Consider the following 15,224-nt stretch of genomic DNA (forward strand, 5'->3'; position numbering starts at 1 on the left):
TTTTTTTTTGTGCATATTTAGCTTGCATAATATCATTGAAAATGATGCATAAAGTTGTCTGTTATAGAATAAACGTGGCAAAAACAAATGTAGACATTCATTTATTTATTATTTACAATGGTTGGGGAGTGCAAAGATGGAGGTGCAGTGGCTTCAAAACAGTGCCCCGTCAGTCATCTAGTCTGCGTATGAATCATTGTCACTTACCTTGGTTGTTTTTATATTTGGGGTTTCTTTTTGTGAGAATATAGACAATACTGGATCAGAAATCTCACCACAGATTTTCTAAACCATCTTTGATCTCACAGTGGAGTCAATTCCATAACAATACAACTTATTCAAGCCATCAACCATAAAATAAGTATGCATTACGGGATCAATAAAATTAATTTAGAGAGAACCATAGGCATTTATGAACAGTATTATTTAATGTGTCCACCATATGATTCTTTAGATAATCATGATTCATATAACAATATACAGAATTATTTTAAAATATGTTGATGATTATTGCTTTACAGTAAAATGCATTGGTTGGATACATCCACTTATAGCAAGACAAATACATTCAAGTTACACACCAATGTCTTAAATTGAAGTTGTTTTCTTAATAACTCTATACCAAAAGGTCTTTATCAATTTGGATGAATGACCTTATGACCCTTCGCTCACAGTGAACCAGGTCACATTTACTCAAGAGGTTGTACATAATTGTGTATGTAACAACAGAAACAAAGAGTGTGTGTGTGTGAGTGCAATGAACAAGTGAAGTGTGTGTGTGTGTGTGTGTTGTGTTCATGCACGCTATGCAGTGCAGTTTATGGTAACTTCCACTCAAGTTCTCTTTGACAAAGGTAAACAACAGCAGTGGGTATCTAGTGAGATATGACACTGTGTATGTATACAGAGCTATAATACATATCAGTATAGTGCAGTGTTCACTGACAACATGGATATAACCCTACAGGAGAGCCTCATCCCCACCTAGTGATAATACATGTTTAAACCTAAAGATATCTACTATTCCATTCATTTCAAAATGTATTGTTAAAATTACACAATACACATCCCTTAGTTAATAGGTAATAACAACTAAAACGCATGGCAAAAAATGATATTGCCATGACATGAATAGAATAACGTTTTAGGAATCGAATAAATGAAGTGAGATTTAAAAGTGTAAGATATGGCCACTTTCTTCAAGACTACTTTTCAAAATGTCCCTGGAGTTCAGAAGAGTTGCACCAGACAAATACAGGTGTAGAGCTCCCATCCCAGCATGACGCTTGCAACGCCAGGATAGTGGGTCCGATTCCCGGGACCACCCATATGTAAAGTGTATGCATGCATGAATGTAAGTCGCTTTGGATAAAAGCATCTGCTAAATAGCATATTTTATTATTTATTACATAACACAACAGAGTTGAGTTCATTTGTCATTGCACCAGCAACTACCAGAGAGTGTGTGTGTGTGTGTGCGTGCGTGCGTAAGCATGTGTGAGTATGGAGTAAACATTTGACAAGTGCATGTGTGTTTGTGTGTGCATAAGTGTTTGCTTGTACTTGTATAGTATCAATGCCTTCAGCATCTTCAATAAAACAATTTGTAATGCATAATATGCTGTATCATCCTTACCTGGTCCTCTTTTTATTGAGATTGCATACATGTGTTTATATTATATATACCACACACTGCATCCAATGTCTGCTTTTCAACACAGAAAACAGTGACAACACTTTTCAACACTGATACACCACCAACACCCTACACACTCACGACTGACACTGATACAGTCCCCACCCTCTGTTCCCACAGCGACCTCTGAACTGGGTCGTGTTCATTAGGCACCAAACAGAAGAAAACTGACTGAAACAGGGAGCAACTACTAAACACTTGTCCTATAAGAAATGTTCCTTTTAGTTTCAAAATGTTTTCCTTTGTGTGCCCTGATGAACACGACCCATAACGAGGTCAAGAAGTCAGTCAAATGGGCAGAGGGCGAATCGACTCGTAGCTGCCAATATTTGGAGGTCGACGGATGGACGAACATGGTGATGATCCTATCCCATCCCGCTAAGCTTCTGCTCTGGGGGAGCAATAAATAAACACTGCCTCGCGTCCCATCATGCATTTAGAGAAGACATAATCACAGAGAAAGAGAGAGCCAGGAGGAGGCGAAGGAGGAGGAGAAGGATGATTTGGGGCAGGCTAAGGGGGAGAGAAGGAAGCAGTTTAAAACATCTACGCAGGAACTGCATCCCACCTTGCCCGACTGGCAGAAGAAAAGAAGCACTGGGATCACAACGAGAGGACCTCAGCTTGTGCATGACGGGTCATATTTACATACACACACACACACACACAACATAAATAAGTGTGCCATTGTGCAGCACAGATCCCCATCCATGATCCCGGTCGTGGTCGTATCCTTCCTGGTTTGTGTCACAATAATACTCACTCCCATAGCAACCACAGCCAGTGGCATAGGGATCCACTCTGTTTAGACCACTGGGGGGCAGCAGCAGCTCTTCAGCCCTCTGAGACAGACAGACTGGTGCACAGAGAGTAGAGGGAACTGAACAGAGTACAAGCATTGACCTTGTTAGGAGCTGAAGATATCAAATACACATTTTTTTTTTTTTGTTGAAACAAATCTACATGACTCAGGTGGACGAGCCTGGCTCTGGAACCTCCAACAGTATGCCAAAATAAATCCATGCTTTTCCTCAGCCAAAGGGCCCAAGTCCTGTTCACTGTACACTCGAGCTATCTGTAAAATCATCATCCACCAAGTACCAAGGGGGACACAGTCTCCCAAGAGGTTTTCTCCTCTCCACAGTGGAGCTGAATACTAATAGACACTCCCCTCCCTTTCTTGCAATCTCTCACCTACTTCCACTCACACTCAAATACGGAACACGGCGTATCAGTCTTGTCTTGGTCAGCAGTTTCTTGCAGTTGGAGAGTGTCCAGAAACAGAAGAAGCACAGGTTCTCCCCTGGACTCTCCTCTCCCTGCCAGAGAGAGAGAGAGAGAGAGAGAGAGGATGCTGCCTTCTCCCTTTCTCTCCTTACTGCTGCACCACACAAAGGAGGAACTAGAATGTTGAACCGTAAAAATATAATATATTATATGCCATATATATACTCTAATTATTTTCACACGAAACATCTAAAGTGCAATATGTTCATGAAATGCATGTTCGTTTTCCTTCCAAAGAAAGACGATAATAGAATAAATCAACATGGCAATAAATGAAGAATTCATAAATATACGGAGAGGGCAGCTCAGGTCCTTTTCTTTAGTAGGGTTGGATGCCGGTGAGATGCCTGACCAAAAAAAAACTCCCAGACCGGATGAGGTACAAACAGAGGAGGAAGGTAGTGTCATGGTGGTCCAGGGTTATATTGTGGAGACTAGGAGAGTTTCAACCAGGTGGGTTCTGTTTAGAGGTGAGCTGTGTTTCTTTCCTTCTGATGGAGAGTTGCGCTCTGCAGGGAAAGACAGAGTAGCCACCCGTTCCTCTGAGTTAGTAAGGAGAATCCATACGGTTCTGTTGGTATCTCCTCCTCTAATTGACAGCACAAAAGCATGTGTAGGTGGTGTTGTTTGGGAGACAGAGGATATTTTGGATGAATGTAAAGATCTAGGGAACTGTACAATGTGGATAGATAGTGAAGGAATGTAAAAAGGGTATAGTAAGAGCAGACAATTACGTCTGGAATGGGAAAGGGGTGTGTAAAAGAAGTGTATGTGGGAATGTAAAATTATAGAAATGATTGTGTTAGTTAGTGATTAAGTTTAGATCCAGAGGGCTGTGTGAGTCTATAACTCAGCAGGGACTTCTGTTCTGGTCCAGTGGCCGTCCTACAGCTGCTCCAGACACATGGGCAGATTGACGAAGGTGAAGACGTTGTACTCGATCATGATGGAGAAACACAGGAATATGACGTACATCACCAGCACGTACACACCCAGCTTCAGGTCCAACTTCCAATGATTCACATGGATCCCCAGAACCTGCAGGGCACAGAGGGAGAGAGGAAACAGTGTAAGAGACAGAGATCATGGGAGAGGGAGAGGAAGGGACAGAGAGAGACACACACACACACACACACACACACACACACACACACACACAGAGAGAGTGGGAGAGAGAGTGCAAAGTTCAAAATGGAGAAATATCTCATTTAACTCACTGTCAGAAACACAGAGCCAAGAAGCAGCACCACAGAGTAGAGCAGCCCTCTGCTGTTGATCATCACCTATAGAGAGAGCGGAGAGAGAGAGAGAGAGAGAGAGAGAGAGAGAGAGAGAGATGGAGAGGGGGGAAAGAGAGGGAGAGATAGAGTGGGAGTGAGATAAATAATCTGAGGTCTAGATCGAGATCAAGAGGCATGAGGGCAAACAGTTCCTGGATGTGCTTCCTTTACCTCAGAGCCATAGTCCACAGCCATAGTCTGTATCGCCCAGGGGAGCCCCAGTCCCACCAAGATATCAAAGACATTACTACCAATGGTGTTGGAAACCGCCATATCCCCAAGACCTAGAGAGAGATCAAGATTAAGATATTAAGATATGGAAAATCCTGTAGAGACCATAAAGTATACTGTACACTGGTACTGTGCTCAAAAATGTGAAGATGAGAGAGAGAGAGAGAGAGAGAGAGAGAGAGAGCGAGAGAGAGAGAGAGAGAGAGAGAGAGAGAGAGTGAGAGAGGGGGGAGAGTGGTGCTGTACCCTGACGAGCAACAATAAGGCTGGCGATACAGTCGGGGACACTGGTGCCAGCTGCCAGGAAGGTGATGCCCATAATCACATCAGGGATGCCCAGAGTGTAGCCAATTATGGTGACCTGCACACACAGTCACACATGTAACAGATTAGACAGAAATCTTCCAAATAGCATGCAAAACGCATGGTAGCATGGTTCGTAGTATATCCAGCACAGTATCAAAGCTTGCTAACGACTAGAGGAGAGAGCTTCCCTACCCGATTGGTTATCGTGGAGTCTCGTCACTGACCATTTCTATAAAGTTGGGACTTTTCAACTCATGAAAACAATCAAACGTTTCTTTGCGTCTCCCACAAAACGACAGAGACACGTAAGCTCTAAAGAATCTCCAACGTGTCTCACCATCCAGACCATGAAGTAGGAGAAGACGGCAATCCACACGGTGGAGAGGAAGAAGGAGAGCATGAAGAAGCGTTCCCAGCGAGGCTTGGCACAGTTTGGCACAGTGAAGTAGAGTAGCAGCAGGATGGGCCAGGAGATCAGCCACTTCACCTTCTCCATGCAGCCCCCTGGTGGAGGGAACCAGAAATAGCAGCTCATGTTCCTTACATTTACATTTTACATTTACATTGAAGTCATTTAGCAGACGCTCTTATCCAGAGCGACTTACAACCAAGGGGGTGAGGGTTCAGTAGTAGGGTGTGAAAGTAGTTTATTGGTGTACCAGCCAATGTAATGGAAGTTATTACACCCATACATGCATGCAGGCACGCATACACCCACCCACCAGGGATGATGAAGGGTGAATTCAGGGCTTCTCCCTCCTCTTCCTCAGCAGTCTTGTCCTCTGGTACGGTGCCGTTCTCCAAGGTCTCAGGTTTACCATCAGTGATCACCATAGTTTCGTTGTCCACACCGTTAGACGCCTGCACCAGCCTCTGTTGCTGCTCACGCATGCACGCAAACACACACACACGCACGCACGCACGCACGCACGCACGCACACACACACACACACACACGCACGCACACTCAGCGGTAGTAGCAACATCACATACCTGATTTAGTGGCCCACATGCTATTTAATGGGCTATCTCTGAGCAATGACTTTATGAACTTGTAAAGTTTGATGAATATCCCCTAGGATATTTTGACCAATAGAGACACATACAGTGATTATATGATGTGCCAAGTATGATTAAAGCATGCAGGCCACCTATCAAAACTGTACTTCTCTCCTAGCTTTCTACAACAGTAAATTGTTCTAAACTGTACTTCTCTCTAGTAGGCCTTTCCACAAAAGCATATCGTCTTACACTGTAGTTTCTCTCTAATCTCTGATTGGCCAAACGTTCTACACTTCTAAGTAAATCACTTTAACTGAGCTCCTCTCCAATTGGCCCGGCTTCTATCCAATGTAAAAAGTCAACCCCTTGGGAAACTTTAACCCCTTCTGTAACAACTACATGTTTGGGTTCTGTGCCAAAGCTCCTCAGCCTGACCCACCTGACTGACCCTGTACCCTCTGACCCCTAACCCTTGACCCCAGTGACCCCGCCCACCTCATTGATGATGAGGCGGCTGGCCATGCGGAGGCGTGTCTTGGGGCCAAAATGGTTGGTGATCATGATGCGCAGGCCGGCGTCTGGGAAACTGTAGTTAGGAGGGCTGGAGTTGATCATCTCATCCACCATCACCACAGAGCCACGACTGTACATCTTAGTGGGCTTCACTGGAGACACAGAGATGGTGAGACAGCATAGACAGATGCATAAAGTAACTTTGGACTAACTCTACACACCAAGCACCAGAAGAAGAAGAAGAAGCCGCAGCAGCAGCAGCAGAAGAGGAAAAAAAAGAAGAAGAAGCTGCAGAAGAAGAAGAAAAAAAAGAAGCTGCAGCAGCAGCAGCAGAAGAAGAAGAAGCATTACACAACCACAAGGTAGGAACCCACATTGGCACACATGCCTAATACACCCACATGCCAGACTAGCCTCTCTCTCATGCACACCCACACACGAAAACACATGAATGCACGGACGCGCATACACACACACTCACATACCAGCCCGAAGGATACAGTATGTCAGGAGGTACAATTAAAGTGGTGGCGTGACAGCAGCAGAGTGAGTCCCAATGGGCCCAGTTCAAGGCCCATTGAAGAGGCTGTCAGATGGGATCATCAGCCACCGGAGTGACACACACTAAAACCTTCAGTGTGTGTGTGTGTGTGTGTGTGTGTGTGTGTGTGTGTGTGTGTGTGTGTGTGTGTGTGTGTGTGTGTCTGTGTGTGTGTGTGTGTGTGTGTGTGTGTGTGTGACAAACAATAAAATCTCACAAATCACCCCCAAGGTGCAGGGGAGTGAGCCAACTGCCAGCCAGGTCACAGATTTTCTTTCAATATACACACACACTTGTATAGTAGAGACGCACACTCACACAGACGCAAGCACGCACAACTACACACACAGCTACACACACACATCATACAGGCACGCAGACATATAAATGCCTGCACAGCTACGCACCAACACCAACTCACACACCCTTACACATGCACGTACATCAGAGGAGGCTGGTGGGAGGAGCTATGGGAGGACGGGCTCATTGTAATGGCTGGAATGGAATGAATGGAACAGTATCAAACAAATTACAGATATGGAAACCACATGTTTGACTCAGTTCCATTGATTCCATTCCAGCCATTACAATGAGCCCGTCCTCCTATAGCTCCTCCCACCAGCCTCCACTGATGTACATGTTGTGACTCTGGAATAATGGACTGCACTTGACACAGCAGAAGAGGGCGAGACACAGAACTGCATAGCACAACCACATCACTACACAGCACAGCAACATATGTCACCAGCTCACAGACCAGGTCACAGCAGGCAGGTAGGTTTAGTAAGGCTAAACAGACAGGCTTTGCTACAGTAGCGACAGGGTTGCCACATGGCAGCACAAGTTCAGCTTGAGTCTACTAGACAGGAGAGGAGAACTCTGAAATATATCACAGCCTCTATCACTGAGAGAAGAGCAGCCACTCGGAGAAAGACACAAAGTCTAAAATAGAGTAAAAGAGAATATATGTATGTAACTGTTTGAAGGATCAGAGCTGAGAGTTTACAAAGAGGAATGAAGATAGTGGAGGAGATAGTGGAGAGGACTGTTGACAATGTTAAACCAGATTGGAAGAGCCAGGAGTAGAAGCTCAGAGTAGTTTCTAGGTTTGCCAGGATAGGCAGATACAGTAGTGTAGTTGTTTTGCTAGAAGGCCAGTCAGAGTGCCAGAGGGTTGGATGAGAGGAAAACATAAAGCCTGCCTGGTTACCCTTACCTGGAGAAAGTAACGGCTTGGACGGATCATCCCATATGTAACTGTCATAACAAGCATTACCATCCTCCAGCTCGCTGCTGATCACTGTGTTACCATTGGCCAAGCTCTTGTCCTCCTTCCCTGTGAAATAGTTCTGGATGCTGGTGTTAAATCTGATGCGAGAAAAGAGAAAAGGTTTACATCTTCAGTTGAATGTTGAGAGTTTATACACAGTACATTATACTCGACTTATATTATATACTATATATGTGGATTGTTCTATTTGTAGCGTGTGCTCAGGTGTGTGTGTGTGTGTGTGTGTGTGTGTGTGTGTGTGTGTGTGTGTGTGTGTGTGTGTGTGTGTGTGTGTGTGTGTGTGTGTGTTTGAGGCAGGAAGAAACAGGTCCCAGTGGAACTCACTTCATGATCAGAATGTACCCAAAGTACATCAGTACTAGCACTAAGCTCTCCCACCTGCAGAGACAGACAGAGAAGAGTCAGAATGTCTGCAGGCGCACACACACACACACACACACACGCATACGCACACGCACACACACACACCTGTACACACACACGCACACACACACACACACACCCGTACACGCATACGCACACGCACACGCACACACACACACACACACACACACACATCCACACACATCCACACACACACAAACCTTCTGCTGAGACACAAGGAAACACACATTAGGTTACTCACCACACTATCTTCTCATCGTAAATGACCTAAGAAAATGAAACAGGGAAAAAATACTTACACTAACGTCCATACTTTCAAGGGGAAAGAGCATCAACTTTACTTTTCTTATAAAGAAACTCGAAACTCAAACTTAGAAAAATGTGTTGTTGAAATGCATCAAGGGTGCAGTTACTGTCACAAACAGATGGCTATGAGAAAGTAGCACAAAGAACAGTTCCTATACTGTTTACATTAAAAGCAATTACACAGTATGAAGTGCTGTCTAGAGTTTCTAAAGTCTATCTCTGTGAGATCGCCAGGCCATCTCTCTCTCTCTCTCTCTCTCTCTCTCTCTCTCTCTCTCTCTCTCACTCTCTCTCTCACTCTCTTCTTCTTCTTTCTTTCTCTCTCTCTCTCTCTCTCTCTCTCTCTCTCTCTCTCTCCTCTCTCTCTCTCTCTGTACTCCCTTATTCTCAGAGCAGAGCAGAGGAATGTTCTGTCTATCGGCCCGCTGGGTCTCTGTCTCTCAGTGAGCCCAGTGGGCTAGGCAGTAAATGAAGGTTAAAAAGCCACTAGGGGCTCTCAGTCTAAATGGCTTCATTATGTAAAGTATGATAGTGTGAAAGGGTATGCCGTGTATTCTACAGTACAATACAGAGGTTGTATTTATGAAGTGTCTCAGAGTAGGAGTTCTGACGTAGGATCAGTTTTGCCATTTAGATCACAATGAATAGGATTACATGGGCATATGGGACCTGATCCTTGATCAGCACTCCAAACTGAGATGCTTGATACATATATCCCCAGTTCTCATTATTACAGAAAACCCCAGACACCCACACACACACACACACACACCACACACACACACACACCACACACACACACACACACACACACACACACACACACACACACACACACACACACACACACACACACACACACACACAAGCAGCTTCCAGAACAATCTCCTCCCCACAACCATCTATGAGCTCAGTGGCCTAGACAGTCTGAATGGCCTCATTATGTAAAGTAGACTCGGGATGAGATGATCAGTTACTCACTGCAATCAATGCCAACACAGACAGGGTGTAGTAGAGCGAGTCACGGAACACTGCAAACTTAGTCAGGTATACCACCTGGAGGAGAGAGAGAACGAGACAAAGGGAACAGAGATGGAGAAGAAAGGAGAGAGAGAAAGAAAGAGCGAGAGAGAGGGAGAGTGTCACGGAACCCTCCAGAACTTTCATTACACACACCTGTCCCTTATTCCTACTGATTAGTATTTGTATAAGTGTGCCCTTTGGTTTCCATTGGGCTTTCGATTATTGTTACATTATCCGTTGGTGCGTGTGAGTACCTGTGCTGTGTGTTTTGGCTTTCGTGCCATTGTGGATTGCACAGATGATTACGGGTCTCGTCCCGTGTGTTAATCATTGTGCGCGTGTGTAATTTATTCAAGGTACTCCTCTCTCTTTTGTTGTCTTTTTACCCTGTTTTGTTACGTGTTTGTTTGATCTTCGTCCCCATGCCTTTACACAGCATGCCGTAATTTGGGTTTAATAGAAACCCCTATTACGCATTCCTGCGCCTGTCTCTCGATCCCTCATACCAACGTGACACAGGGTTGTGTTCCTCACCAGAAACTTGTGAAGAACAAAGTAAAGGAAGATATTTTGTTTGACAGAATTTTATAATGTGATTTATTATTGTTCAAATTCTTCTTAGGGATACATTTTTTCATTCAATTTTTTTATTTGATTTGCATACAATGATGACAGCCTGGCAAGCAGTGTTGTTAATTTGTTTTGCACAAATACAGTGAGGGAAAAAAGTATTTGATCCCCTGCTGATTTTGTACGTTTGCCCACTGACAAAGAAATGATCAGTCTATAATTTTAATGGTAGGTTTATTTGAACAGTGAGAGACAGAATAACAACAAAAAAATCCAGAAATACGCATGTCAAAAATGTTATAAAATGATTTGCATTTTAACGAGGGAAATAAGTATTTGACCCCTCTGCAAAACATGACTTAGTACTTGGTGGCAAAACCCTTGTTGGCAATCACAGAGGCAAGACATTTCTTGTAGTTGGCCACCAGGTTTGCACACATCTCAGGAGGGATTTTGTCCCACTCCTCTTTGCAGATCTTCTCCAAGTCATTAAGGTTTCGAGGTTGACGTTTGGCAACTCGAACCTTCAGCTCCCTCCACAGATTTTCTATGGGATTAAGGTCTGGAGACTGGCTAGGCCACTCCAGGACCTTAATGTGCTTATTCTTGAGCCACTCCTTTGTTGCCTTGGCCGTGTGTTTTGGGTCATTGTCATGCTGGAATACCCATCCACGACCCATTTTCAATGCCCTGGCTGAGGGAAGGAGGTTCTCACCCAAGATTTGACGGTACATGGCCCCGTCCATCGTCCCTTTGATGTGGTGAAGTTGTCCTGTCCCCTTGGCAGAAAAACACCCCCAAAGCATAATGTTTGATGGTGGGGATGGTGTTCTTGGGGTCATAGGCAGCATTCCTCCTCCTCCAAACACGGCGAGTTGAGTTGATGCCAAAGAGCTCCATTTTGGTCTCATCTGACCACAACACTTTCACCCAGTTGTCCTCTGAATCATTCAGATGTTTATTGTCAAACTTCAGACGGGCATGTATATGTGCTTTCTTGAGCAGGGGGACCTTGCAGGCGCTGCAGGATTTCAGTCCTTCACAGCGTAGTGTGTTACCAATTGTTTTCTTGGTGACTATTGTCCCAGCTGCCTTGAGATCATTGACAAGATCCTCCCGTGTAGTTCTGGGCTGATTCCTCACCGTTCTCATGGTCATTGCAACTCCACGAGGTGAGATCTTGCATGGAGCCCCAGGCCGAGGGAGATTGACAGTTCTTTTGTGTTTCTTCCATTTGCGAATAATCGCACCAACTGTTGTCACCTTCTCACCAAGCTGCTTGGCGATGTTCTTCTAGCCCATTCCAGCCTTGTGTAGGTCTACAATCTTGTCCCTGACATCCTTGGAGAGCTCTTTGGTCTTGGCCATGGTGGAGAGTTTGGAATCTGATTGATTGATTGCTTCTGTGGACAGGTGTCTTTTATACAGGTAACAAACTGAGATTAGGAGCACTCCCTTTAAGAGTGTGCTCCTAATCTCAGCTCGTTACCTGTATAAAAGACACCTGGGAACCAGAAATCTTTCTGATTGAGAGGGGGTCAAATACTTATTTCCCTCATTAAAATGCAAATCAATTTATAACATTTTTGACGTGTTTTTCTGGATTTTTTTGTTGTTATTATGTCTCTCACTGTTCAAATAAACCTACCATTAAAATTATAGATTGATCATTTCTTTGTCAGTGGGCAAACGTACAAAATCAGCAGGGGATCAAATACTTTTTTCCCTCACTGTAGGCCTTGAGGCCTTGTATATATTTTTTATTTTAACAAAGAAAATTCAATTAAGAATTATGTCTTGGTCTTTTTTAATTTGTTAAGAGAAAAACTAGAAAAATCAAGATATATATCGTGAATCATCCAAACCTCTGAGAAAAATGTAGATATTACTTTTAGGCCATATTTTTTTTTTTTTTTTTTTTGGCCATATCGCCCAGCCCTAGTTAGAACCCATGTATATTAGTTAATATACAGCATCAAACTACATAAATATATGTTAGGGTCCATTATCTACTACCTGGACTTTGAATTGAGACCAAAAAGCAATAAAAAAAAAAAAATACATTTTTGTAATATAGCCAATTTTGACTTTGTGGCTGTGGTAACTAGTGACTAATGACAAGTAGTGACAACTAGTGACAGGATTGTGCACGCTTGTCCTGTCAAAAGCAGTTGAGAGTCTTTTAGGCTGCAGGCAGCACTTTAAATGCAACCAGACCCATAAGGCTTTTTGCTGCGCAGCAGTTATCAGACAAAACACAGCTTAAAAACATGATGACATAATCCTGGCAGTTTGTTGTTTTTGGCAACAACAAAAAGATAATGTGGGCATCTGCCTGGTACACAAAAGAAAGAAAACGAAATGTGTGTAATACAGTAGGCGGGTCATTCCACTAAAAGAGTGCCTTTTGCATCCCTTTGATATTTTAAGTAGAAATTGTGCACCAATATTGCATTTTAAAAGCCTGATATATTAAATGAAGTGGCCTTTAATATAGAGCACATGGATCATTCAATAAAACTTTCATCTTTACTTTAAAAATAAAAAATATATATGAATAAAGGCTTGCTAAAGTACCAACATTTTGACATGTCCCTCCGTCAACCCTGTGTCACTTCTAAAAGGTTTTAACCCACTTAATCCCCAAATTTCTTCAAATTTCACTATCATTGTAAAGCCCTAGTTATACTGTTGATTTGATGTGATTAGTGATTCATTTACATCTGAACGGAACTCTTGTTTCAATATGGTAAAACTATTCCTTTTAAAATATATATTTTTAAAGAAACATTCAACATCTAATAGCAAAATCATACAGTAAAAGCAGGTAGATTGGTTCTACTCCTTTTGGCCACTTCCTGGTGTTTTGTGGCGGAAAACTGAGTGGGTCGAGTGAAACACATCAACACTGTTACCCATAGATACAAAGGCTAGAAATGTTTTAACAATAAAATAATTGTGAAGCAAGCGTTCAATTGCCCATCTCTTTTGTACACAACAAGCTTCCATTCCACTTATCACAAGCGGATTCATTGCTGATTTAAGAAGAAATTGTCAACCCTGTTACTGTCAAACTTGTTGTTACCTTATTTGGCACTTGACAGGCAATAAATATAGTCAATTTGTTATTTAACCTCTTGAGATGGGAAAACATGTTTTTTTTTTAATGAAGTTGAACATGTGCTCTTTATGACAGAGTGTTACAATTAGGTGAAATCCCAAACAAATTTGACCAAGTTACACTTTCAAAATGCACCAAATTGGTGGAACAACCCAGGCCTGTATACATCTAATACTGAATGAGTTATTTCGGGCATAAAATAGCCCCAAATAATTTGTGATTGACACAATGGTCCCCTTCTGGCAGTGTGCAACAATACAGACTGAGGCACATGGGGGTCACGCATGCGCATGCACACACACACACACACACACACACACACACACACACACACACACACACACACACACACACACACACACACACACACACACACACACACACACACACACACACACACACACACACACACACACACACACACCTGTCCAGCGAAGATTCCGCACACACCGATGATGCATAGAATGTTGAACACCGCTGAACCCACTATGGTTCCAACACCCACGTCTCCATGAGTGATGAACACACCTTCAGGACAGAAGGAGAGAGGGGGAGGAGAGAGAGCGAGAGAGAAAGGGAGGAGAGCGTGAGACAGACAGAGAGAGAGAGAAAGAGAGGGAAAGACAGAGAGAAGGAGAGATTAAGAGAGTGGTAAAGAGAGAGGCAGTTATCTCCAAATATGATCACCTCTTAACAACATTGATCGGAAACCTATATACCGACATAGTGCATTGAACATACAGTCTACATACTACTGAATGTATTTCACCTACTTGTAGGTGAGCATGTTTGCACTTGTACAGTATATACTGTAAGTGTGCTAGTGTGGGAGAGTATGAGCCCATCTCACCTATAATTGAAGCGAACAGCTCTGGTGCTGAGCTGCCAGCAGCCATGAAAGTAGCTCCTGCCACATCTTCACTCAGGTCCAGTTTCTGACAAACACACCGAGGGAGGAAGCAAAGTCTCACACTGAAGCCTCGTGCATCAAATATCGACACACAAACACATCACATCAACACGTCAATAACGTAGGGAGAGGAAGGAGGTTGATGGCCTAGAGGAGATTGCTATTGGGAGCTCAATTCACCCACCTCACATATCTTCTCCAATGACATCACAAAGTAGTCATCACAGACGATGGCCAAGGCCAGAAACATGTAGAGGGCCTGAGGGAGCGAGAGAGAGAGAGAGAGATAGGGGGGTAGAAAAGTGAGAGAGATAGAGAGGTAGAACAAGAAAAAAGAGAGACGAGAGAGAGAGAAGAGTAGAGAGGATTAAAGAGGAAATTGTGCTGTGCACAGTGAACACCCTACTACGCAACAACACTGAGTTAGAATAGACGCAATTAAATCAGCCTCACTGTACACACATCCTGCTATTCTCTATCCTACCCTCAGAAAGTAGAAAGTTGTCTTTCCCCCCCAAAGAAAAAGGAGAGTCAACTGAGGCTGCATGTTTGATGTGCCTTTTGTTGTGTAAGGCAGCGATGACAGGCTCTGCCCAGAGGGGGCTGGGGCTGGGTACAAACCAACCCGTGTTGTTCACAGCACAGCCCAGGACATCACCGGATAGGAAGATAACAAGTCACAAACAATGACACAGAGTATTAAAAAAAAAGGTCTATCACAGAGCCGCACCACTTTTCCCCGGATGAAGACGTCAGGGCTGAG

General features: G+C 43.6%; 1 protein-coding gene across 1 annotated transcript in view; it reads right to left on the reverse strand.

Annotated features, from left to right (window-relative positions):
* Positions 1-409: 409 nt before the first annotated feature.
* Positions 410-15,224, reverse strand: part of LOC106601308 (solute carrier family 24 member 4a) — a 79,180-nt gene continuing 64,365 nt past the window's right edge. The window contains exons 4-17 of the mRNA XM_014193426.3: positions 14,646-14,720; positions 14,402-14,486; positions 13,976-14,079; positions 9,819-9,893; positions 8,773-8,798; positions 8,472-8,525; positions 8,133-8,224; positions 6,298-6,467; positions 5,523-5,679; positions 5,138-5,304; positions 4,741-4,855; positions 4,435-4,547; positions 4,201-4,266; positions 410-4,021 (exon numbers count right to left, since the gene is read on the reverse strand). Coding sequence (XP_014048901.1) covers positions 3,869-4,021; positions 4,201-4,266; positions 4,435-4,547; positions 4,741-4,855; positions 5,138-5,304; positions 5,523-5,679; positions 6,298-6,467; positions 8,133-8,224; positions 8,472-8,525; positions 8,773-8,798; positions 9,819-9,893; positions 13,976-14,079; positions 14,402-14,486; positions 14,646-14,720 — 1,452 coding nt within the window. The 3' untranslated portion in view covers positions 410-3,868. The remainder of the gene's footprint in view (positions 4,022-4,200; positions 4,267-4,434; positions 4,548-4,740; positions 4,856-5,137; positions 5,305-5,522; positions 5,680-6,297; positions 6,468-8,132; positions 8,225-8,471; positions 8,526-8,772; positions 8,799-9,818; positions 9,894-13,975; positions 14,080-14,401; positions 14,487-14,645; positions 14,721-15,224) is intronic.

This window comes from Salmo salar, chromosome 01 (assembly GCF_965601325.2).
Source record: "Salmo salar chromosome 01, fSalSal1, whole genome shotgun sequence".
Classification (NCBI taxonomy): domain Eukaryota; kingdom Metazoa; phylum Chordata; class Actinopteri; order Salmoniformes; family Salmonidae; genus Salmo; species Salmo salar.